Genomic DNA, 24,639 nt, shown 5'->3' with positions numbered 1-24,639 from the left:
GCTGGATTTTGATGGGAATTTTCCCATTTTTTGCCGTTTTCACCCCATTTCTTGTGCCCAGCGTGATCCTGGAGGCGCCGGTGACGTCTCCGGAGTTCCTGGAGCAGCTGCAGGATTTTAATGGGATTTTAACAGGATTTCAATGGGATTTTAGTAGAAAATTCCCATTTTTTGCTGGATTTTGATGGGAATTTTCCCATTTTTTGCCATTTTCACCCCATTTCTCGTGCCCAGCGTGATCCTGGAGGCGCCGGTGACGTCTCCGGAGTTCCTGGAGCAGCTGCGGGCGCTGGACGCGCAGATCGGGGCGGTGAAGGAGGAAGCGTTCCGCGACACGCTGGCCTGCGCCGACGTCCAGCACGTGCTGGACAAGCTCCGCATCAAGGTGCCAAAATCCCGGGAATTCCGGCCCAAAAATCCCGAAAATCACGGCCCCAAAATTCGGGAATTTACACAAAAAAATCGCAAAAATCACGGCCCCAAAATTCGGGAATTTACGCAAAAAAATCGCAAAAATCACGGCCCCAAAATTTGGGAATTTACGCAAAAAAATCGCAAAAATCACGGCCCCAAAATTCGGGAATTTACGCAAAAAAATCGCAAAAGTCGCGGCCCCAAAATTTGGGAATTTACACAAAAAAATCGCAAAAGTCGCGGCCCCAAAATTCGGGAATTTACGCAAAAACAGCGCAAAAATCACGGCCCCAAAATTCGGGAATTTACGCAAAAACATCGCAAAAATCACGGCCCCAAAATTCGGGAATTTACGCAAAAAAATCGCAAAAATCACGGCCCCAAAATTCGGGAATTTACACAAAAAAATCGCAAAAATCGCGGCCCGGGAATTGCACAAAAGAATTCCAAAATTCCTGCCCCAAATCCCCCAAATTCCCACCCAAAAATTCCCAAATTCCAATGAAAAAATTCCCCAAAATTCCCACCCAAAAAATCCCAAAATTCCTGCCCCAAAACCCCCAAATTCCCACACAAAAATTCCCAAAATTCCCGCTCAAATGTCCCAAAATTCTGACCCAAAAATTCCCAGATTCCCACCCAAAAATTCCCGAAATTCCTGCCCCAAAAATTCCCAAATTCCCACCCAAAAAATCCCAAAATTCCTTCCCCAAAACCCCCAAATTCCCACACAAAAATTCCAAAATTTTCCCAATTTTTCCCAATTTTTCCCAAATTTTCCCGAATTTCCGCAGGCGGTGACGAAGATCCGCGAGTTCGTGCTGCCAATGGGGCCTGGGATGGACTGGGACAAACTGGGATGAACTGGGATGGACTGGGATTCTCTAAATTCCCAATTTTCCCCGAATTTTCCCAAATTTTCCCGAATTTTCCCAAATTTTCCCGAATTTTTCCCGAATTTCCGCAGGCGGTGACGAAGATCTGGGAGTTTGTGCTGCCAATGGGGCCTGGGATGGACTGGGATGAACTGGGACAAACTGGGATTATCTCAATTCCCAATTTTCCCCAAATTTTCCCAAATTTTCCCGAATTTTCCCGAATTTCCGCAGGCGGTGACGAAGATCCGCGAGTTCGTGCTGCCAATGGGGCCTGGGATGGACTGGGACAAACTGGGACAAACTGGGACAAACTGGGACAAACTGGGATTATCTCAATTCCCAATTTTCCCCAAATTTTCCCAAATTTTCCCGAATTTTTCCCGAATTTCCGTAGGCGGTGACGAAGATCCGCGAGTTCGTGCTGCAGAAGATTTTCTCCTTCCGGAAGCCGATGACGAATTACCAGATCCCGCAGAACTCCCTGCTCAAGTTCAAGTCAGGAAATTCCCCCAAAATCCCCCAAAATTTTCCCCCAAAAATTCCCCAAATTCCCACCCCTAAAATCCCCAAATTCCCACCCAAAATTCCCAGAGATTACGTTAAAAAAATCCCGAAATTCTCATCCAAAATCCCCAAATTCCCACCCCAAAAAAATCCCAAAATTCCCCCCAAAAATTCCCCAAATTACCCCCAAAACATCCCCAAATTTGCACCCAAAAATCCCCAAATTCCCACCCCTAAAATCCCCAAATTCCCACCCAAAATTCCCAGAAATTACGTAAAAAAAATCCCGAAATTCTCATCCAAAATCCCCAAATTCCCACCCCAAAAAAATCCCAAAATTCCCCCCAAAAATTCCCCAAATTACCCCCAAAACATCCCCAAATTTGCACCCAAAAATCCCCAAATTCCCACCCCTAAAATCCCCAAATTCCCACCCAAAATTCCCAGAGATTACGTTAAAAAAATCCCGAAATTCTCATCCAAAATCCCCAAATTCCCACTCCTAAAATCAAAGAAATTACCCCAAAAAATCCCCAAATTCCCACCCCAAAATTCCCAGAAATAATAAAAAAAAATGCCCAAATTTTCCACCCAAAATCCCCAAATTTCCACCCAAATTCTAACCCAAAATCCAAGTCAGGAAATTCTCCCAAAATCCCCCAAAATTTTCCCCCAAAAATTCCCCAAATTCCCACCCCTAAAATCCCCAAATTCCCACCCAAAATTCCCAGAGATTACGTTAAAAAAATCCCGAAATTCTCATCCAAAATCCCCAAATTCCCACCCCAAAAAATCCCAAAATTCCCCCCAAAAATTCCCCAAATTACCCCCAAAAAATCCCCAAATTTGCACCCAAAAATCCCCAAATTCCCACCCCTAAAATCCCCAAATTCCCACCCCTAAAATCCCCAAATTCCCACCCAAAATTCCCAGAGATTACGTTAAAAAAATCCCGAAATTCTCATCCAAAATCCCCAAATTCCCACCCCAAAAAATCCCAAAATTCCCCCCAAGAATACCCGAAATTACCCCCAAAACATCCCCAAATTTGCACCCAAAAATCCCCAAATTCCCACCCCTAAAATCCCCAAATTCCCACCCAAAATTCCCAGAGATTACGTAAAAAAATTCCGTAAATTCCCAAAATTCAACGTTTTTTTCCCATTTCCTGCTGGGGCCGGAGCAGGCGGCGGCATTGCGCCAAAAATCTCAGCCCCAAAATCCCAAAAATTCAGAAAATTCCCTCCCAAAAATTCCCCAAAATCCCCAAAAATTCCTGAAAAATTCCCCAAAAATCCCAAGAAATTCCTCAAAAAATCCCAAAAAATCCCAAAAAATCCCCCAAAAAAAAATCCCCCAAAAATCCCCAAAAAAATCTCCAAAAAATCCCGAAAATCCCTAAAAAATCACCAAAATTCCCCAAAAACTCACTAAAAATCCCCAAAAACCCAAAAAATCCAAAAAAATCCCAAGAAATGTCCCAAAAATCCTGAAAAATTCCCCAAAAAATCCCAAAAATCCCTAAAAAATCCCCAAAATTCCCCAAAAACTCGCTAAAAATCCCCCAAACCCCAAAAAATCCCAAGAAATTTCCCCAAAATCCCTAAAAATCCTGAAAAATTCCCAAAAATCCCAAAAAAATCCCAAAAAATCTAGAAAAATTCCCAAAAATCCCAAAAAATCTCACAAAATCCCAAAAAATCCCCAAAAATTCCCAAAAAATCCAAAAAAATCCAAAAAGATCTAGAAAAAATCCCAAAAATCCCAAAAAATCCTCAAAACTCCCAAAAAATCCCACAAAATCCCAAAAAATCCCAAAAAATCCTGAAAAATTCCCAAAAAAATCCCAAAAAATTCCCAAAAATCCCAAAAAATTCCCCAAAAATCTCGAAAAATCCCCAAAAGTCCCAATAAATCCCCAAAAAATCCCCAAAAATCCCCAAAAATCCCAATAAAATCCCCAAAATTCCTAAAAAATCCCCCAAAATCCCAATAAACTCCCCAAAATCCCCCAAAAATCCCCAAAAAATCCCAATAAAACCCCCAAAAATCCCAATAAAATCCCCAAAAATCTCGAAAAATCCCAAAAATTCCCTAAAAATCCCGCAAATTCCCAAAAAATCCTGAAAAAATACCCAAAAATCTCAAAAAATCCCAAAATTCCTAAAAAATTCCCCAAAATCCCAATAAAAATCCCCAAAATTCCTAAAAAATCCCAAAAAATTCCCCAAAAATCTCGAAAAATCCCAAAAATTCCCTAAAAATCCCTGAAAAAATCCCCCAAAATCCCAATAAAAATCCCCAAAATCCCAATAAAAATCCCAATAAAAATCCCGGAAAATTCCCCAAAAATCCCAATAAAATCCCAATAAAAATCCCCAAAATCCCCAAAAAATCCCCCAAAATCCCCAAAAAATCCCGAAAAAATCCCCAAAAATCCCAATAAAAATCCCCAAAATCCCCAAAAAATCCCCAAAAAATCCCAAAAAATCCCCAAAAAATCCCCCAAAAATCCCAATAAAAATCCCCAAAATTCCTAAAAAATCCCCCAAAATCCCAATAAAATCCCCAAAAAATCCCCCAAAATCCCAATAAACTCCCCAAAAATCCCAATAAACTCCCCAAAATCCCAATAAAATCCCCAAAAATCCCAATAAAATCCCCAAAATTCCTAAAATATCCCCCAAAAAATCCCAATAAAATCCCCAAAATTCCCAATAAAATCCCGAAAATTCCTAAAAAATCCCCAAAATTCCTAAAAAATCCCCCAAACCCCCCAAAATCCCCCAAATCCCCAAAATCCGCGCCATTCCAGGTTTTTCTACCGCTTCCTGCTGGGGCAGGAGCGCGCGGCGGCGCAGGAGCTGCGCCAGCACTACGTGGCCACCGTGGCCCGCGTCCACTTCTCCTACTTCCGCTCCTACAGCGCGCGCCTCATGAAGGTCCAGGTGCGCCTGCCCCAAATTCCCGACACTTCCCGACAATTCCCAACATTTCCCTGAAATTCCCAAATTTTCACTAAGTTCTCCCAGCGTTTTCCCCATTTTCCCGCCATTTTCCCGCCATTTTCCCGCCATTTTACCTCCATTTTCCCAAATTTTCCCTCCATTTTCCCAAGATTTTCCCAAATTTCACGGAATTTTCCCACAATATTCCCTTTTTTTCCCAACTTTTCCCAACTTTTCCCAGCGTTTTCCCAACGTTCTCCCAACGTTTTCCCCATTTTCCCTCCATTTTCCCGCCATTTTCTCTCATTTTTTGCAATATTTTCCCTCCATTTTTCTCAAGGTTTTCCCTCCATTTTCCCAACATTTTCCCAAATTTCCCGGAATTTTCCCACAATATTCCCTTTTTTTCCCAACTTTTCCCAACTTTTCCCAGCGTTTTCCCAGCGTTTTCCCCATTTTCCCGCCATTTTCTCTCCATTTTCTCTCATTTTTCTCAAGGTTTCCCCTCCATTTTTCCCAAGATTTTCCCTCCATTTTCCCAAGATTTGCCCTTTTTTTCCTCAACTTTTCCAAACTTTTCCCAAATTTTCCCAAAGATTTCACAGTTTTCCCAGCGTTTTCCCCATTTTCCCGCCATTTTCCCGCCATTTTCCCTCCATTTTCCCTCATTTTTCTCAAGATTTTCCCTCCATTTTCCCAAGATTTTCCCTTTTTTTCCTCAATTTTTCCAAACTTTTCCCAAATTTTCCCAAAGTTTTCCCAACTTTCCCCAACCTTTTCCCAGTGTTTTCCCAATTTTTCCTCCATTTTTCCTCATTTCTCTCAAGATTTTCCCAGGATTTTCCCAACTTTTCCTCAATTTTCCCACAATATTCCCTTTTTTCCTCAAATTTCCCAACTTTCCCCAATTTTTCCCAACCTTTTCCCAAAGTTTTCCCAAGTTTTCCCAGAGTTTTCGCAATTTTTCCGCCATTTTCCCTCCATTTGTCCCTCAATTTTCCCAATATTTGCCCATTTTTCCTCAATTTTTCCAAACTTTTCCCAAATTTTCCCAAATTTTCCCAAAGTTTTCACAAAGTTTTCCCAAATTTTCACTTTTTTCCCCTCATTTTTCCCACCATTTTCCCTTTTTTTCTCAATTTTCCCAATTCTTCCCAACTTTTCCCAACCTTTTCACAAAGTTTTCCCAAATTTCCCCCAAATTTTCCCAACTATTTCCCAATTTTCCCTTTTTCCCCAAATTTTCTCCTCAAATTTTCCCAAAATTTTCCCCCAAATTTCCCGGGAATTTTGGGGAATTTGGGGACATTTTGGGGGAATTTTTGGGAAAATTTGGGAATTTTGAGGGGAATTTTGGGAATTTTGTGAGAAAATTTGGGAACTTGGGGAATTTTGAGGGGAATTTTGGGGCAATTTTTGGGAATTTTGGGAAAATTTGGGAATTTTTTGAAAAATTGGGAATTTTGAGGGGGATTTTTATGAAAATTTGGGGAAATTTTGGGAACCTTGGGGAACTGTTGGGAGATTTGGGAATTTTGGGAATTTTGAGGGAAGTTTTGGGAATTTTTGGGGAAATTTGGGAATTTTGAGGGAACTTTTGGGAATTTTTGGGGAATTTTGGGGAATTGTTGTGAATTTGGGGGGAAATTTGGGAATTTGGGGATTTTTGAGAAAATGTGGGAATTTTGAGGGGAATTTTGGGGGAATTTTGGGACAACTTTTGGGAATGTGGGAGAACTGTTGGGAATTTTGGGGAAAATTTGGGGAATTTTGGGAAATTTTGGGTAACCATTGGGAATTTTGGGAATTTGGGAATTTTGAGGGGAATTTTGTGGGAATTTTTGGGGAAAATTTGGGAATTTTGGTGAAATTTGGGAATTTTGGGGGGAATTTGGGGGAATTTTTGGGGGAAATTTTGGGGCAGTTTTTGGGAACGTTGTGGAACTCTTGGAAAATGTGGGAATTTGGGGAATTTTGGGAATTTTGGGAATTTTTCCGCAGTACGAGGAAGTGGCCGACAAGGACGACCTGATGGGGCTCGAGGACACGGCCCGGAAGGATATCCCACATGGAATTTTGGGAAATTTGGGAAATTTGGGGAATTTTGGGAATTTTTCAAGATTTTTTGGGGATTTTTTGGGAATTTTTTGGGGTTTTTTTGGGAATTATTCAGAATTTTTAGGGATTTTTTTTGGGTTTATGGGAATTTCTTGGGATTTTTTGGGGAATTTTGGGGAATTTTTGGGTGGTTTGTTTTTGGAATTTTTGGGGGGAATTTTTTGGGGGATTTTTGGGATTTTTTGGGGGATTCTTGGGAAATTTTTGGCACTTTTGGGGAAATGTTGGGAATTTTTTTGGATTTTCTGGAGATTTTTCAGGATTTTTGGAATTTTGGGGATTTATTTGGGAATTTCGGGATGATTTTGAGGATTTTTATGTATTTTGGGGAAATTTTCAGGATTTTTGGGGGATTTTTTGGGATTTTTTTGAGGATTTGGGGGATTTTTGGGGGATTTTTGGGATGATTTTTGGGATGATTTTTGGATGAATTTTGGGATGATTTTTGGATGAATTTTGGGGATTTTGGGATGATTTTGGGGATGATTTTTGGGGTGATTTTGGAATTATTTTTAGGACGATTTTTGGGATGATTTTTGGGATGATTTTTGGGGATTTTTGGGGATATTTGGGACAATTTTTGGGATGATTTTTGGGACGTTTTTTCGGGATTTTTGGGAGGATTTTTTTGAATTTTTGGCATGATTTTTAGGTATTTTGGGGGTGTTTTGGGACTTTTTTATGGGATTTTTTGCGGATTTTTTGGGGGATTTTTTTGGGATTTTTTGGGGGATTTTTTCGGGATTTTTTGGGGGATTTTTTCCGGGATTTTTTCCAGGATATTTGGGGATATTTTTGGGGTGAATTCCTTGACTTTTGGGCCCACGGTTCTTCTCGAAGCCGTCGCTGTGCAGCCGCAGCACCCGGGGGTACCCCAGGACTGGGAATTTTTGGGGTGATTTTTGGGGTGATTTTTGGGAATTTTTGGGAATTTTGGGGAATTTTTGGGATGATTTTTGGGAAGATTTTGGGGAATTTTTCAGATGATTTTTGGGATGATTTTGTAGGATTTTTTGGGATGATTTTGGTGGATTTTTGGGATGATTTTTATGGTTTTTCTGGAGTATTTTTGGGGGGTTTTGGGGGTTTTTAATGGGATTTTTTTGGGATTTTTTTGCGGATTTTTTCGGGATTTTTTGGGGGATTTTTTCCGGGATTTTTTCCGGGATATTTGGGGATATTTTTGGGGTGAATTCCTTGACTTTTGGGGCCACGGTTCTTCTCGAAGCCGTCGCTGCGCAGCCGCAGCACCGGGGGTACCCCAGGATTGGGGATTTTGGGGATGATTTTTGGGAATTTTTGGCAATTTTTGGGAATTTTTTCAGATTATTTTTAGGATGATTTTGGAGGATTTTTTGGGATGATTTTGGTGGATTTTTGGGATGATTTTGGTGGATTTTTTGGGACGATTTTGGTGGATTTTTGGGACGATTTTTGTGTCTTTTCTGAGGTTCTTGGATGGTTTTTAATGGGATTTTCGGGTGGTTTTGGGGGTTTTTAATGGGATTTTTTTGCGGATTTTTTGGGGGATTTTTTCCGGGATTTTTTCCAGGATATTTTGGGGATATTTTTGGGGTGAATTCCTTGACTTTTGGGCCACGGTTCTTCTCGAAGCCGTCGCTGCGCAGCCGCAACACCAGGACTGTCGCAGGACTGGGGATTTTTGGGGATGATTTTTGGGAATTTTTGGGAATTTTTGGGAATTTTGGGGAATTTTTGGGATGATTTTTGGGAAGATTTTGGGAATTTTTCAGATGATTTTTGGGATGATTTTGGAGGATTTTTTGGGATGATTTTGGTGTATTTTTGGGATGATTTTTGCGGATTTTTCTGGGGTATTTTTGGGGGGTTTTGGGGGTTTTTTATGGGATTTTTTTGGGATTTTTTTGCGGATTTTTCGGGGATTTTTTCCGGGATTTTTTCCGGGATTTTTTCCAGGATATTTTGGGGATATTTTTGGGGTGAATTCCTTGACTTTTGGGGCCACGGTTCTTCTCGAAGCCGTCGCTGCGCAGCCGCAACACCGGGGGTACCCCAGGACTGGGAATTTTTGGGATGATTTTTGGGATGATTTTTGGGAATTTTTTCAGATTATTTTTGGGATGATTTTGGGGGATTTTTTGGGATGATTTTGGTGGATTTTTGGGATGATTTTGGTGGATTTTTTGGGACGATTTTGGTGGATTTTTGGGACGATTTTTGTGTCTTTTCTGAGGTTCTTGGATGGTTTTTAATGGGATTTTCGGGTGGTTTTGGGGGTTTTTAATGGGATTTTTTTGCGGATTTTTTGGGGGATTTTTTCCGGGATTTTTTCCAGGATATTTTGGGGATATTTTTGGGGTGAATTCCTTGACTTTTGGGCCACGGTTCTTCTCGAAGCCGTCGCTGCGCAGCCGCAGCACCGGGGGTACCCCAGGATCGGGGATTTTGGGGATGATTTTTGGGAATTTTTGGGAATTTTTTCAGATGATTTTTGGGATGATTTTGTAGGATTTTTTGGGACGATTTTGGTGGATTTTTGGGACGATTTTTGTGTCTTTTCTGAGGTTCTTGGATGGTTTTTAATGGGATTTTTGGGTGGTTTTTGGGGATTTTTTTGGGATTTTTTGGGGGATTTTTTCCGGGATTTTTTCCAGGATATTTGGGGATATTTTTGGGGTGAATTCCTTGACTTTTGGGCCCACGGTTCTTCTCGAAGCCGTCGCTGCGCAGCCGCAACACCGTCTTCACCCTGGGCAACCGCGGCGCCATCATCGGGCCCGGCGAGCTCGAGGCGCCGATCATCGTCCCCCACGCCGCCGCCAAGGGCGACCAGAGGGTGACTGGGACAAACTGGGATGGACTGGGAGGGACTGGGACAAACTGGGAGGGACTGGGAGGGACTGGGAGCAAAAAACGGGGAGAAAATCGGTGAAAAAATGGGAAAAATCGGGGGGAAAATGGGGAAAAAATCAGATTTTTGGGGGGAAAATGGATGGGAAATGGGGACTGGGGGAGACTGGGATGGACTGGGAGGGACTGGGAGGGACTGGGAGGGACTGGGATGGACTGGGAGGAACTGGGAGGGACTGGGAGGGAACTGGGATGAACTGGGATGGACTGGGAGGGACTGGGAGGGAACTGGGACAAACTGGGACAAACTGGGACAAACTGGGAGCAAAAAACGGGGAGAAAATTGGTGAAAAAATGGGAAAAATCAGGGGAAAAAATGGGGAAAAAATCAGATTTTTGGGGGGAAAATGGATGGGAAATGGGGACTGGGGGATACTGGGATGGACTGGGAGGGACTGGGAGGGACTGGGAGGGACTGGGATGGACTGGGAGGGACTGGGATTAACTGGGAGCAAAAAACGGGGAAAAAATTGGTGAAAAAATGGGAAAAATCGGGGGGAAAATGGGGAAAAAATGGAGAAAAAATCAGATTTTTGGGGGGAAAATGGATGGGAAATGGGGACTGGGGGATACTGGGATGGACTGGGAGGGACTGGGAGGGACTGGGAGGGACTGGGAGGGACTGGGAGGGACTGGGAGCAAAAAACGGGGAGAAAATCGGTGAAAAAATGGGAAAAATCGGGGGGAAAATGGGGAAAAAATCAGATTTTTGGGGGGAAAATGGATGGGAAATGGGGGATACTGGGATGGACTGGGAGGGACTGGGAGGGACTGGGATAAACTGGGAGCAAAAAACGGGGAAAAAATCGGTGAAGAAATGGGAAAAATCGGGGGGAAAATGGGGAAAAAAATCAGATTTTTGGGGGGAAAATGGATGGGAAATGGGGACTGGGGGATACTGGGATGGACTGGGAGGGACTGGGATAAACTGGGAGGGACTGGGAGGGGACTGGGATAAACTGGGAGGGACTGGGATTAACTGGGAGCAAAAAACGGGGAAAAAATTGGTGAAAAAATGGGAAAAATCGGGGGGAAAATGGGGAAAAAATGGAGAAAAAATCAGATTTTTGGGGGGAAAATGGATGGGAAATGGGGACTGGGACAAACTGGGATAAACTGGGAGGGACTGGGATAAACTGGGATGAACTGGAAGGGAAAGAAACACAAAAAAAGCAGGAAAAATTGGGGAAAACCCCGGAAAAAATCGGATTTTTGGAGGGAAAATCCCCCAAAAATGCGCGATTTTCCCGTGGCTTTTTTTGGGAAAATTTGCCATTTTTTTACCAATTTTTGCTTCTTTTTTTCCAAATTTTTTCCAAGAAAAACATGGAAAGGAATTGTAAAAAATGGCAAAAATATTGTGAAAAAATGAAGAAAAAATGGCAGAAAAAAATTGGGGAAAATCCCCCAAAAAATCCCAGAAAAAAATGGGAAAAATTCCCAGAAAAAAATGGGAAAAATCCCCAAAAAATCCAAGAAAAAAATGGGAAAAATCCCAGAAAAAAATGGGAAAAATCCCCAAAAAATCCCAGAAAAAAATGGGGAAAATCCCAGAAAAAAATGGCAAAAAATCCCCCAAAAAATGGCAAAAAATCTCCCAAAAAATGGGAAAAATCCCCCCAAAAAATGGGGAAAAATCCCCCCAAAAATGTAAAAAATCCCAGAAAAAAATGGGGAAATATTGTCCAGATTTTTACCAGGAAAAATTGAGAAAAAAATCATTTAAAAAACCAAAAAAAATGGGGAAAAAAATGGTAAAAAAAACAAGAAAAAAGGCAGAAAATCCCCCAAAAATCATCCGATTTTCCTGCGGTTTTTTTTGAAAATTCCGGAATTTTTTTCTTGATTTTTCCTTTTTATTTTTAGATTTATTCCAAGAAATAAATGGAAAAAACAATTGGAATAAATTGGGGGAAAATTGCAAAAACACGGAGAGAAATGGAGAAAAAATCGGGAAAAAAAAAATGTAAAATCCCCAAAATTCACCGGATTTTCGTGCGGTTTTTTTGTTTGGAAAATTCTGGAATTTTTTCCCCAATTTTTCGTTCTGCTTTCCAGATTTATTCCAAGAAAAACACGGGAAAAATTGAGGAAAAATGGAGAAAAATCACAAAAAAATGGAGGAAAAATCCGTAAAATCGTCGTAAAATCCCCAAAATTCGCCCGATTTTCGCGCGGTTTTTTTGGAAAAATTCCGGAATCTTTTCCCCACTTCTTTCTTCTTTTTTTCCCAATTTTTTCCCAGAAAACTATGGAAAAAATTTGTAAAAAATCGGTAAAAAAATCACAAAAATATGCAGAAAAAAATCTGTAAAATTGTCGTAAAATCCCCAAAATTCGTCGGATTTCCGCACGGTTTTTTTGGGAAAATTCTGGAATTTTTTTTCCCCACTTCTTTCTTCTTTTTTTCCCAATTTTTTCCCAGAAAACTGGAAAAAAATTTGTAAAAAATCGGGAAAAAATCACAAAAAACTGCAGAAAAACATCCGTAAAATTGTCGTAAAATCGCCAAAACTCGTCGGATTTCTGCGCGGTTTTTTTTGGGAAAATTCCGGAATTTTTTTCCCCATTTCTTTCTTCTTTATTTCCCAATTTTTCCCCAGAAAACTATGGAAAAAAATTGTAAAAAATCGGGAAAAAATCACAAAAATATGCAGAAAAAAATCTGTAAAATCGTCGTAAAATCCCCAAAATTCGCCCAATTTTCGTGCGGGTTTTTTTGGGAAAATTCCGGAATTTTTTTCCCCACTTCTTTCTTCTTTTTTCCCCAATTTTTTCCCAGAAAACTATGGGAAAAAAATTGTAAAAAATTTGTAAAAAATCACAAAAAAATGCAGAAAAATTCAGAAAAAAATCCATAAAATCGCCGTAAAATCCCCAAAACTCGTCGGATTTCCGCGCGGTTTTTTTTGGGGAATCCGGGAATTTTATTCCCGTTTTTCCCCGCGCTGATCCCGGTTTTTTTTCCCGCTGGCAGTTCCCGTTCGAGGCGCTTTTCCGCTCGCAGCACTTTGCGCTGCTGGACGCCGCCTGCCGCGAGTTCGCCTTCCTCAGCGAATTCTTCCTCGTGGCCGGAGCCGCCGCCCAGGAATTGTTCAACGCCGTCATGGGCAGGACCCTCGCCATGCTCCAGGTGAATCCCGGAATTTTTTGGGAATTTTGGGAATTTTTTGGGAATTTTGGGGGATTTTATGGGATTTTTTAGGGATTTTTTGGGGGATTTTTAGCATTTATTTTGAATTTTTCAATGATTTTTTAGGGTTTATTTTGGATTTTATGGGGATTTTTTCAGGGATTTTGGGTGTGGGAATTGTTGGGAATTTTTTGGGATTTTTTTGGGATTTTTTTGGGATTTTTTTGGGATTTTTTTGAGATTTTTTAGCATTTATTCTGAATTTTTCAATGATTTTTTGGAGTTGTCTTTTGAATTTTACGGGGATTTTTTCAGGGATTTTGGGTGTTGGAATTTTTGGGAATTTTATGGGAATTTTTTGGATTTTTTGGGGATTTTTTGGGGATTTTTAGAGGATTTTTTGGGGGTTTTTTGGGGTCTCCGCCCAGGAATTGTTCAACGCCGTCATGGGCAGGACCCTCGCCATGCTCCAGGTGAATCCCGGGAATTTCTTGGGAATTTTGGGAATTTTGGGAATTTTTGGGGGGTTTTTAGGGGGTTTCAGGTGATTTTTAGGGGATTTTTTGGGAATTTTTAGCATTTATTTTGAATTTTTTAATGGTTTTTTGGGGTGTATTTTGAATTTCATGAGGATTTTTTCGAGGATTTTGGGTGTGGGAATTATTTGGGAATTTTTTGGGAATTTTTTTGGAATTTTTTGGGGATTTTTTTGGGAATTTTTAGCATTTATTCTGAATTTTTTCATGATTTTTTAGGGTTTATTTTGAATTTTTCAATGATTTTTTAGGGTTTATTTTGGATTTTATGGGGATTTTTTCGGGGATTTTGGGTGTTGGAATTTTTGGGATTTTTGGGAATTTTTTGGGGATTTTTTGGGGATTTTTTGGGATTTTTAGAGGATTTTTGGGGGTTTTTTGGGGTCTCCGCCCCAGGAATTGTTCAACGCCGTCATGGGCAGGACCCTCGCCATGCTCCAGGTGAATCCCCGGAATTTCTTGGGAATTTTGGGAATTTTGGGAATTTTTTGGGGGTTTTTAGGGGGTTTTAGGGGATTTTTAGGGGATTTTTTGGGAATTTTTAGCATTTATTTTGAATTTTTTAATTATTTTTTGGGGTGTATTTTGAATTTTATGGGGATTTTTGGTGTGGGAATTTTTGGGAATTTTTTGGGAATTTTTTTGGAATTTTTTGGGATTTTTTGGGGAATTTTTAGCATTTATTTTGAATTTTTTAATGATTTTTTAGGGTGTATTTTGAATTTTATGGGGATTTTTTCAGGGATTTTGGGTGTGGGAATTTTTGGGAATTTTTTGGGAATTTTTAGGAATTTTTTGGGAATTTTTTTCGATTTTTTTGGGAATTTTTAGCATTTATTTTGAATTTTTTAATGATTTTTTAGGGTTTATTTTGGATTTTATGGGGATTTTTTCGGGGATTTTGGGTGTTGGTATTTTTTGGGATTTTTTTTTAACTTTTAGGAATTTTTGGGGATTTTTGGGCCATTTTGGGGGATTTTTCGGTGATTTTTAGGGCGTTTTCTGGGGTTTTTTTGGGGGGTTTATTTTGAATTTTTCATTGACTTTTGGGGGATTTTTTTTGGCTTTATTTTGAATTTTCTGGGGATTTTTCCAGAATTTCAGGAGTGGGAATTTTGGGGATTTTTTGGGAATTTTGGGAATTTTGGGGATTTTTTTTGGAATATTTGGGAGCCGATTTGGGGATTTTTTGGGAATATTTGGGGATTTTTTGGGGATTTTCTGGGGATTTTTTGGGAATATTTGGGGAATTATTTGGGGAATATTTGGGATTTTTTTGGGAATATTTGGGGATTTTTTGGGAATATTTGGGGATTTTTTGGAATATTTGGGAACTGATTTGGGGATTTTTTGGGAATATTTGGGGAATTATTTTGGGAATATTTGGGGATTTTTTGGGAATATTTGAGGATTTTTTGGGAATATTTGGGAGCCAATTTGGGGATTTTCGGGGCGTCGATTCGGGAGTTTATTTGGGGATTTCTGCGGCTATTTCGGGATTTTTCGGGGCCAATTTGCGCTTTTTTGGTCCATTTGGAATATTTCCCATTTTTTGGGGAATTTTCCCTGACAATTTTCTGCTTTTCTATGAATTTTCCCCTCCTTTTCCACCCTTTCCCCTCCCATTCCCTGGGGGGGGTTTTTTCCCCTTTGATCCCGGGGTTTTTCCCGAGAATTCCCGAGGGTTTTTCCCGGCAATTCCCGGTTTTTTTTCCGGGAATTCTGAGCGGCGGAACCTTCCAGAAGCACCTGGAGAGTTTCGTGGCCGATTGCTACGACGCCATCGCCGTCTTCCTCTGCATCCACCTGGCGCTGCGCTTCCGCGCCCTCATGGCCAAGAGAGGGGTCCCGGCCCTCGACGGGTGAGAATTCCCAAAATTCCCCGGAATTCCCAAAAATTCCCAGCCGGAAATCCCAAAATTCCACGGAATTCCCACGAAAATCTGTCAAAAATTCACCCAAAATCCATTAGAAATTCACTCTAAAACACCTCAGGAATCCTCATGGCCAAGAGAGGGGTCCCGGCCCTCGACGGGTGAGAATTCCCAAAATTCCCAACAATTCCCAAAATTCCCAAAAATTCCCAGCCGGAAATCCCAAAATTTCCCGGAATTCCCACGAAAATCCATTAGAAATTGCCAAAAATCCATCAGAAATTCAACCAAAATCCCTCACCAGGGGTGTCCCCGCCCTCAATGGCTGAGAATTCCCAAAATTCCCAAAAATTCCCAAAATTCCCAAAAATTCCCAGCCGGAAATCTTGAAATTCCCCGGAATTTCCATGAAAAACCGTTAGAAATTGCCAAAAATCCGTTAAAAATTCACCCTAAAACACCTCAGGAATCCTCATGGCCAAGAGGGGGGTTCCTGCTCTGGACGGGTGAGAATTCCCAAAATTCCCAAAATTCCCAAAAATTCCCAGCCGGAAATCAGAAATTCCCCGGAATTCCCACGAAAATCGAGCAGGAATTCCCAAAAATCCATCAGAAATTCAACCAAAATCCCTCACCAGGGGTGTCCCTGCCCTCAATGGCTGAGAATTCCCAAAATTCCCAAAATTCCCAAAAATTCCCAGCCGGAAATCCCAAAATTCCCCGGGATTCCCAAAATTCCCAAGAATTCTCAGTGGGAAATCCCGAAATTCCCCACAATTTCCCCAAAAACATAAAAATTCTGGGAATTTGGGGAATTTTGGGAAGTCCGGGGCAATTTTGGGAATTATTTCGGGAATTCCGGGAATTCAATTTTGGGAATTTTGGGAATTCCGGGAATTTTGGGGATTCTGAGGGAATTTTGGGAATTTCAGGAATTGTGAGAATTTCAGGAATTTTGGGAAGTCCGGGAGAATTTTGGGAATTATTTTGGGAATTCTGGGATTTTTTGGAATTTAGGGAATTCTGGGAATTTTGGGAAATCCGGAAGTTCGGGAATTTGGGGAATTTCGGGAAGTATTTCAGGAATTTTGGTGGATTTGGGGAATTCCCAAGAGAATTTGGGGAATTCTGAGAGAAATTTGGGAATTCTGAGGGAATTTCGGGAATTATTTCGGTAATTATTTTGGGAATTTCAGGAATTTCAGGAATTTCGGGAATTATTTTGGGAATTCTGGGCTGGAGCTCAGGGGGTTCGGGGCGGATTCAAGGGGATTTTCAAGGGGATTTTGGTGGATTTGGGGGATTTCCAAGAGAATTTTGTGAATTTTAGGAATTTTGGTAATTTGGGAATTTGGGAATTTTGGGGATTATTTCGGGAATTTCAGGAATTTGGGGAATTTCAGGAATTGTGAGAATTTTGGGGATTTGGGGAATTTTGTGAATTTCGGGGATTCGGGAATTTCGGGAATTCAGGAATTTCGGGAATTATTTCGGAAATTTTGGGAATTCAATTCCAGGAATTTCAGGAATTTCGGGAATTATTTTGGGAATTCTGGGCTGGAGCTCGGGGGGTTCGGGGCGGATTCAAGGGGATTTTCAATGGAATTTTGGTGGATTTTCAAGGGGATTTTGGGGATTTCCAAGAGAATTTCGGGAATTTTTGGAATTTTGGGAATTTGGGAATTCGGGAATTTGGGAATTTTGGGAATTGCAGGTACTGGGCGTGGCTGCTGGAGCTGCTGTGGCCGCGCCTGGAGCTGATCCTGGAGCTGCACACGAGGAGCGTCCGCGACAGCGACCCGCGCCGGCTGAGCCTCGACACACGGCCACACTACGTGAGAATTCCCGGAAAAAACGGGAAAATTCGGGAATTCTGGGAGAAAAAATGGGAATTCTGGGAGAAAAAATGGGAAAAAAACGAAAAAAAATGGGAATTTTGGGGTCAGGGAGGGGAGGCAGCGACCCCCGGAGGCTGAGCCTCGACACACGGCCACACTACGTGAGGAATTCCCGGAAAAATCCGGAAAATTCGGGAATTCTGGGAGAAAAAATGGGAATTCTGGGAGAAAAAATGGGAATTCTGGGAGAAAAATGGGAATTTTGGGGAGAAAATGGAAAAAAATCCCAGAAAAATGGGAAAAATCCGGAAAAATGGGAATTATGGGGGAAAATCGGAATTCTGGGGGGAAAATTGGAATTATGGGGGAGAAATGGGAATTTTGGGGGGAAAATGGAAATTTTTGGGGGGAAATGGGAATTGTGGGGAGAAAATCACGGAAAAATGGGAATTTTCCCCCATTTTCCCACAAATTATTCACTTTTTCCCCATTTTCCCCATTTTTCCAATTTTCCCCATTTTTCCCCACATTTTTTCCCCATTTTTCCCCATTTTCCCCCAATAATTCCAATTTTCCACATTTCCCCTCTTTTTTTTCCCTTTTTTTCCCCATATCCCCCCAATAATTTCAATTTTCCCCATTTTTCCCCCATTTTCCCACTGATAATTCCCATTTTCCCCATTTTTCCTTATGTTCTCCCATTTTCCCCATTTCCCCCCTTTTTTTGCCTCAATAATTCAAATTTTCCCCTACTTTTCCCCCATTTTCCCCCAAATTATTCACTTTTTTCCCCCATTTTCCCCCATTTTTTCCCCATTTCCCCCCCGATAATTCCCATTTTCCCCGTTTCCCCCCCATTTTTGCCCGTTTTCCCCGTTTTTTGCCCCAGATCACGCGCCGTTACGCCGAGTTCTCCTCGGCCATCGTCAGCATCAACCAAACCCTGCCCAGCGAGAGGAGCGACGCCCTGCTGGGCCGGCTGCAGGTCCGGACTGGGATGGACTGGGATGGACTGGGATAAACTGGGATAAACTGGGAATGGACTGGGAGGGACTGGGATGGACTGGGAGCAAAAAACGGGGAAAAAATCGGAAAAAAAACAAGGAAAAATCAGATTTTTGGGTGGGAAATTGATGGAAAATGGGGACTGGGACGAACTGGGATTAACTGGGAGGGACTGGGAGCAAAAAATGGGGAAAAATTGGAAGAGAAATGGGAAAAATTGGAATTTTTTCCCCATTTTCCCCATTTTCCTCCATTTTCCCCGCATTTTTCCCCATTTTTTATAATTTCTCCCCATTTTTCCCATTTTTTTCTCCATTTTCCCCCTATTTCCCCCCATTTTTCCATTTTTTATCATTTTTTCCCATTTTTTCTCCATTTCCCCCCATTTTCCCTGTATTTCTCTCAATTTTCCCTTATTTTTTATTATTTTTTCCCAATTTTCCCCATTTTTTCTCTTATTTCCCCCATTTTTCCCATTTTCCCCATTTTTCTCCATTTTCCCCTCTATTTCCCCCCATTTTTTATAATTTTTCCCATTTTTCCCATTTTTTTTCCATTTTCCCCCTATTTCCCTCAACTTTTCCCCATTTTCCCCATTTTTCCCATTTTTCCCATTTTTTCTCCATTTCCCCCCATTTTCTCCCTATTTCCCCCATTTTCCCCCATTTTTAATCATTTTTCCCCATTTTTCCCATTTTTTATAATTTTTCCCCATTTTCCCCATTTTTTCTCCATTTTCCCCCATTTCCCCTCCTTTTCTTCCCCAATTTTCCCCCATTTTTTCTCCATTTTCCCTTTTTTTTTTCCATGTCTTTCCCATTTTTTTCCCATTTTCCCCCGTTATTTCCCATTTTTCCCATTTTTCCCCCATTTTCCCCATTTTTTCTCCATTTTCCCCCATTTCCTCTCCTTTTCTTCCCCAATTTTTCCTCCATTTTTTCTCCATTTTCCCCCATTTTTTCTCCATTTTCCCATTTTTTTCCCATTTTTTTCCCATTTTTTTCCCATTTTTTCCCCGTTTTTCCCCATTTTTCCCCATTTTTCCCATTTTTTCCCATTTTTTCCCGTTTTTGCCCCAGCTGGAGGTGGAGAACCTGGTGCTGCGCGCGGCCGCCGAGTTCCCGTCGCGCCGGGAGCAGCTCATCTTCCTCATCAACAACTACGACATGATGCTCAGCGTGCTGATGGTATTCCCAAAATTCCCAAATTTCCCAAAAACATTCCCAAAAAATCCAAAAAAAATCCCGGCGAAAATCGCCCCAAAATAGCAAAAAACGGCCCCAAAATCACCAAAAATGCCCCAAATTCACCCGAGCAGCTCCAGTTCCTCATCCCCAACTCGCACAGGATGCTCAGCGTGCTGACGGTATTCCCAAAATTCCCAAATTGCCCCAAAATTCCCGAAAAATCCCAAAACATTCCCAAAAAATCCCCGCCAAAATGGCCCAAAAATAGCAAAAAATGCCCCCAAATCAACCCAGGATGCTCCAAAATTCCCCCAAATTTTCCTTTTCCCCCCAAAATTCCCCCAAAATTCCCATTTTATCCCAAAATTCCCATGTTTCACCCAAAATTCCCATTTTTCCCCAAAATTGCCCCCAAAATTCCCATTTTCCCCAAAAATTCCCCCAAAATTCCCATTTTATCCCAAAATTTCCATATTTCACCCAAAATTCCCATTTTTCCCCAAAATTGCCCCAAAATTCCCATTTTTCCCCAAATTCCCACCAAAATTCCGATTTCCCCCCAAAATTCCCTCAAAATTCCCATTTTCCCCAAAAATTGCCCCCAAAAAATTCCCATTTTTCCCCAGAATTTCCATTTTCCCCCAAAATTCCCCCAAAATTCCCATTTTATATCAAAATTCCCCACAAAATTCCAATTTTCCCCCAAAGTTCCCCACAGAATTCCAATTTCCTGCCAAAATTCCCCACAGAATTCCCATTTTCACCCAAAATTCCCATTTTCCCCCCAAAATTGCCCACAAAATTCTCATTTTCCCCCAAAATTCCCCACAAAATTCCCATTTCCCCCCAAAATTGCCCACAGAATTCCCATTTTCACCCAAAATTCCCATTTTCCCCCAAAATCCCTCCCAGAATTCCCATTTTTTTCCCAAAATTCCCATTTTCCCCCAAAATTCTCCCCAAAATTCCCATTTTTTTCCCCAAATTTCCCTTTTCCCCCCATTAAATTCATTATTTTTCCCCAAAATTTCCCCTTTTTTCCCCCAAATTTCCCCTTTCCTCCCCAAAATTTCCCCTTTTTTCCCCCAAATTTCCCCTTTCCCCCCCAAACTCCCTCGTTTTTCCCGATTTCCCGTTTTTTTGCCCCGGATTTTGGGGCCATTTGGGGATTTTTGGGGTTCCAGGAGCGAGCGGCCGAGGAGAGCAAAGAGGTCGAGGGGTTCCAGCAGCTGCTGTCGGCGCGCACGCAGGTCAGCCCCAAAACCGCCGGAATTCGCCCCAAAATCCAGCCCAAAAACGCCGGAATTTGCCCCAAAATCCAGCCCAAAATCCAGCCCGAAATTCACCCCAAAAACGCCGGAATTCGCCCCAAAATCCAGCCCGAAATTCACCCCGAAAACGCCGGAATTCGCCCCAAAATCCAGCCCAAAAACGCCGGAATTCACCCCAAAATCCAGCCCAAAAACGCCGGAATTCGCCCCAAGATCCAGCCCAAAAACGCCGGAATTCACCCCAAAATCCAGCCCGAAATTCACCCCAAAAACGCCGGAATTCGCCCCAAAATCCAGCCCAAAAACGCCGGAATTCGCCCCAAAATCCAGCCCGAAATTCACCCCAAAAACGCCGGAATTCGCCCCAAAATCCAGCCCAAAATCCAGCCCGAAATTCACCCCAAAAACGCCGGAATTCACCCCAAAATCCAGCCCAAAATTCACCCCAAAATTCAGCCCGAAATTCAGCCTGAAATTCACCCTGAAAACGCTGGAATTCACCCCAAAATCCAGTCCAAAATTGCCAGAATTCACCCCAAAATCCAGCCCGAAATTCACCCTGAAAACGCTGGAATTCGCCCCAAAATCCAGCCCGAAATTGCCAGAATTCACCCCAAAATCCAGCCCAAAATCCAGCCCAAAATTCACCCCGAAAACGCCGGAATTCACCCCAAAATCCAGCCTGAAATTGCCAGAATTCACCCCAAAATCCAGCCCGAAATCCAGCCCAAAATTCACCCCGAAAACACCAGAATTCACCCCAAAATCCAGCCCAAAATTGCCAGAATTCACCCCAAAATCCAGCCCGAAATTCACCCCGAAAACGCCAGAATTCACCCCAAAATCCATCCCAAAATCCAGCCCGAAATTGCCAGAATTCACCCCAAAATCCAGTCCAAAATTGACAGATTTCACCCCAAAATTCAGCCTGAAATTCAGCCTGAAATTCACCCTGAAAACGCCGGAATTCACCCCAAAATCCAGCCCGAAATTGCCAGAATTCACCCCAAAATCCAGCCCGAAATTCACCCCGAAAACACCGGAATTCGCCCCAAAATCCAGCCCAAAATCCAGCCCGAAAATGCCAGAATTCAGCCCAAAATCCAGCCCGAAATCCAGCTCAAACTTCACCCTGAAAACGCCAGAATTCGCCCCAAAATCCATCCCAAAATCCAGCCCAAAATTGACAGAATTCACCCCAAAATCCACCCCAATATTCAGCCCAAAATTCACCCCAAAATCCAGCGAATTCACCCCAAAATTCACCCCAAAATTCACCCCGAAACCGCCAGAATTCACCCCAAAATTCACCCCGAAAACGCTGGAATTCACCCCAAAATTCACCCCAAAAACGCCGGAATTCGCCCCAAAATCCAGCCCGAAATTGACAGAATTCACCCCAAAATCCAGCCCGAAATTCACCCCAAAATTCACCCCAAAATTGCCAGAATTCGCTCCAAAATTCACCCTGAAAATGCCGGATTTCGCCCCAAAATCCAGCCCGAAATTCACCCCGAAAACGCTGGAATTCACCCCAAAATTCACCCCAAAAACGCCGGAATTCGCCCCAAAATCCAGCCCGAAATTCACCCCAAAATTCACCCCAAAATTGCCAGAATTCGCTCCAAAATTCACCCTGAAAATGCCGGATTTCGCCCCAAAATCCAGCCCGAAATTCAGCCCGAAACCGCTGGAATTTGCACCAAAATTCACCCAAAAAAAAAAAAATGGGAACAAATGGGGGAAAATGGGAAAAAAAAGGGAAAAAATGGAAAAAATGTGAAAAAAATTGGGGGAAAATGGGGAAAAATTGGGGAAAAATCCGAGAAAAATGGGCCAAAAATGGGGGAAAACATGGGGGGAAATAGGGGGAAAATGGTAAAAATGGGAAAAAATGGGGAAAAATGGGAAAAATGGGGGAAAATGGGGAAAAAATGGGAACAAACTGGGGGAAATGGACACAAAAATGGACAAAAATGGGAACAAATGGGGGGAAATGGGGAAAATTGGGAAAAATGGGGGAAATAGGCGAAAAATAGGGGAAAAAATGGGGGGAAAAAACGGGGAAAAAGGGCAAAAAATGGGGGAAAAAATTGGGACAAAAATGGGGAAAAATTGGGCCAAAATGGGGGGAAATGGGGAAAATTGGGGGGAAATGGGTGAAAAAGAGAAAAATTGGAAAAAATGGAGAAAAACGGGAAAAATGGGGGGAAAATTGGGAAAAAATGGGGGGAAAATGGGGGGAAATTGGGGAAAAGGGGGAAAAATTGGGAAACTTGGGGAAAAATGGGGGAAAATGGGGAAAAAGCAGGGAAAAAATGGGGGAAAATTGAGGAAAAATGGGGAAAAATAGGGACAAAAATGGGGGAAAATTGGGACAAAAATGGGGGAAAATGGGGAAAAACTGGAAAAAAAGGGGAAAAACGGGGAAAATGGGCAAAAAATGGGGAAAAAACATGCAAAAAATGGGGAAAAAATGGGGGAAAAATGGGGGAAAATTGGGACAAAAATGGGGAAAAACTGGGAAAAAATGGTGAAAAATTGGGAAAAAATGGGGAAAAAGCGGGGAAAAAACGGGGGGAAAAAGGGCAAATGGTCTTTTTTGGGAATGTGGGATTTTGGGGTGAATTCCCGGGATTTTGGGGCCGCAGGAGTTCGTGGAGGAGCTGCTGGCGCCAACCTTGGGTGGGAAAAATTGGGGAGAAAAGGGGAAAAATGGGAAAAATGGGGAAAAAATGGGGAAAATTGGGGGAAATGGGAAAAATGGGTGGGAAAGGAGAAAAATGGGAATAAAAGGGGAGAAATGGTAAAAATGGGGGGAAAATTGGGGGGAAATGGGTGAAAAAGAGAAAAATTGGAAAAAATTGAGAAAAACAGGAAAAATGGGAACAAAAATGGGGAAAAATTGGGAAACTTGGGGAAAAATGGGGAAAATTGGGGAAAATTGGAAAAAATGGAGAAAAAAGGGGAAAAATGGGCGAAAAAATGGGGAAAAATTGGGACAAAAATGGGGAAAAACTGTGAAAAAATGGGGAAAAATTGGGGAAAAAACGGGCAAAAAGCGGGGAAAAAACGGGGGGAAAACGGGCAAATGGTCTTTTTTGGGAATGTGGGATTTTGGGGTGAATTCCCGGGATTTTGGGGCCGCAGGAGTTCGTGGAGGAGCTGCTGGCGCCGCCCTTCGGGGGCCTGGTGGGGTTCGTGCGCGAGGCCGAGGCGCTGCTGGAGCGCGGAGAGGGAGAGAAACTGCGCGGGCACGAGGGTGAGATTGGGGCGAAAAACGGGGAAATTGGGAAAAACAGGAAAATGGGGAATAATGGGGAAAAAATGGAAAAAAAATGGAAAAAATTGGGGAAAAAATGGGGGAAAAATGGGGAAAAATGGGGGGAAAATGGGAGTGGAGAGAGGAACTGTGTGGGCATGAGGGTGAGAAAAATGGGGTGAAAAACGGGGAAATTGGGAAAAAATGAAAAAATGGAAAAAAATGGAAAAAAAATGGAAAAAATGGGGGAAAAAATGGGGGAAAAATGGGGGAAAAATGGGGGGAAAATGGGAATGGGGAGAGGAACTGCGCGGGGACGAGGGTGAGAATGGGGCGAAAAACGGGGAAATTGGGAAAAACGGGAAATGGGGAATAATGGAGAAAAAATGTGGAAAAAATGGAAAAAAACGGGGGGAAAAATGGGGGGAAAATGGGGAAAAATGGGGGGAAAATGGGAGTGGAGAGAGGAACTGCGCGGGCATGAGGGTGAGAATGGGGCGAAAAACGGGGAAATTGGGAAAAACAGGAAAATGGGGAATAATGGAGAAAAATGGGGAAAAAATAGAAAAAAATGGGGAAAATATGGGGAAAAAATGGGGGGAAAATGGGGAAAATGGGAGTGGAGAGAGGAACTGTGTGGGCATGAGGGTGAGAAAAATGGGGTGGAAAACGGCGAAATTGGGAAAAAATGAAAAAATGGAGGAAAAATGGAAAAAAAATGGAAAAAATTGGAGAAAAAATGGGGAAAAAATGGGAGAAAAATGGGGGGAAATGGGAAT

At 42.1% G+C, this 24,639-nt stretch overlaps 1 protein-coding gene across 15 annotated transcripts in view; it reads left to right on the top strand.

The window, feature by feature from the left end:
* Nucleotides 1-24,639, top strand: part of VPS52 (VPS52 subunit of GARP complex) — a 45,063-nt gene that overhangs the window by 12,324 nt on the left and 8,100 nt on the right. For 3 of the 15 annotated variants that reach the window (XM_085565078.1, XM_085565077.1, XM_085565080.1), the window contains 11 exons: nucleotides 235-385; nucleotides 1,687-1,787; nucleotides 4,612-4,744; nucleotides 6,746-6,803; nucleotides 9,547-9,680; nucleotides 12,732-12,887; nucleotides 17,012-17,132; nucleotides 18,025-18,120; nucleotides 19,220-19,327; nucleotides 20,512-20,577; nucleotides 23,749-23,860. In XM_085565078.1, the coding sequence (XP_085421204.1) occupies nucleotides 235-385; nucleotides 1,687-1,787; nucleotides 4,612-4,744; nucleotides 6,746-6,803; nucleotides 9,547-9,680; nucleotides 12,732-12,887; nucleotides 17,012-17,132; nucleotides 18,025-18,120; nucleotides 19,220-19,327; nucleotides 20,512-20,577; nucleotides 23,749-23,860 (1,236 nt within the window). Of the gene's footprint in view, nucleotides 1-234; nucleotides 386-1,686; nucleotides 1,788-4,611; nucleotides 4,745-6,745; nucleotides 6,804-9,546; nucleotides 9,681-12,731; nucleotides 12,888-13,315; nucleotides 13,361-13,783; nucleotides 13,865-15,166; nucleotides 15,286-17,011; nucleotides 17,133-18,024; nucleotides 18,121-19,219; nucleotides 19,328-20,511; nucleotides 20,578-23,249; nucleotides 23,456-23,748; nucleotides 23,861-24,639 lie in introns of those variants that run through there. The other 12 variants (XM_085565084.1, XM_085565083.1, XM_085565089.1 and 9 more) reach the window with 10 other exon arrangements.

The sequence above is a fragment of the Lonchura striata genome, chromosome 35 (genome assembly GCF_050655825.1).
Source record: "Lonchura striata isolate lonStrDom1 chromosome 35, ASM5065582v1, whole genome shotgun sequence".
In the NCBI taxonomy this organism is placed as follows: Eukaryota; Metazoa; Chordata; class Aves; order Passeriformes; family Estrildidae; genus Lonchura; species Lonchura striata.
Note: the sequence above shows the minus strand (reverse complement) of the source record. Positions and strands in the feature narration are given on the sequence as shown.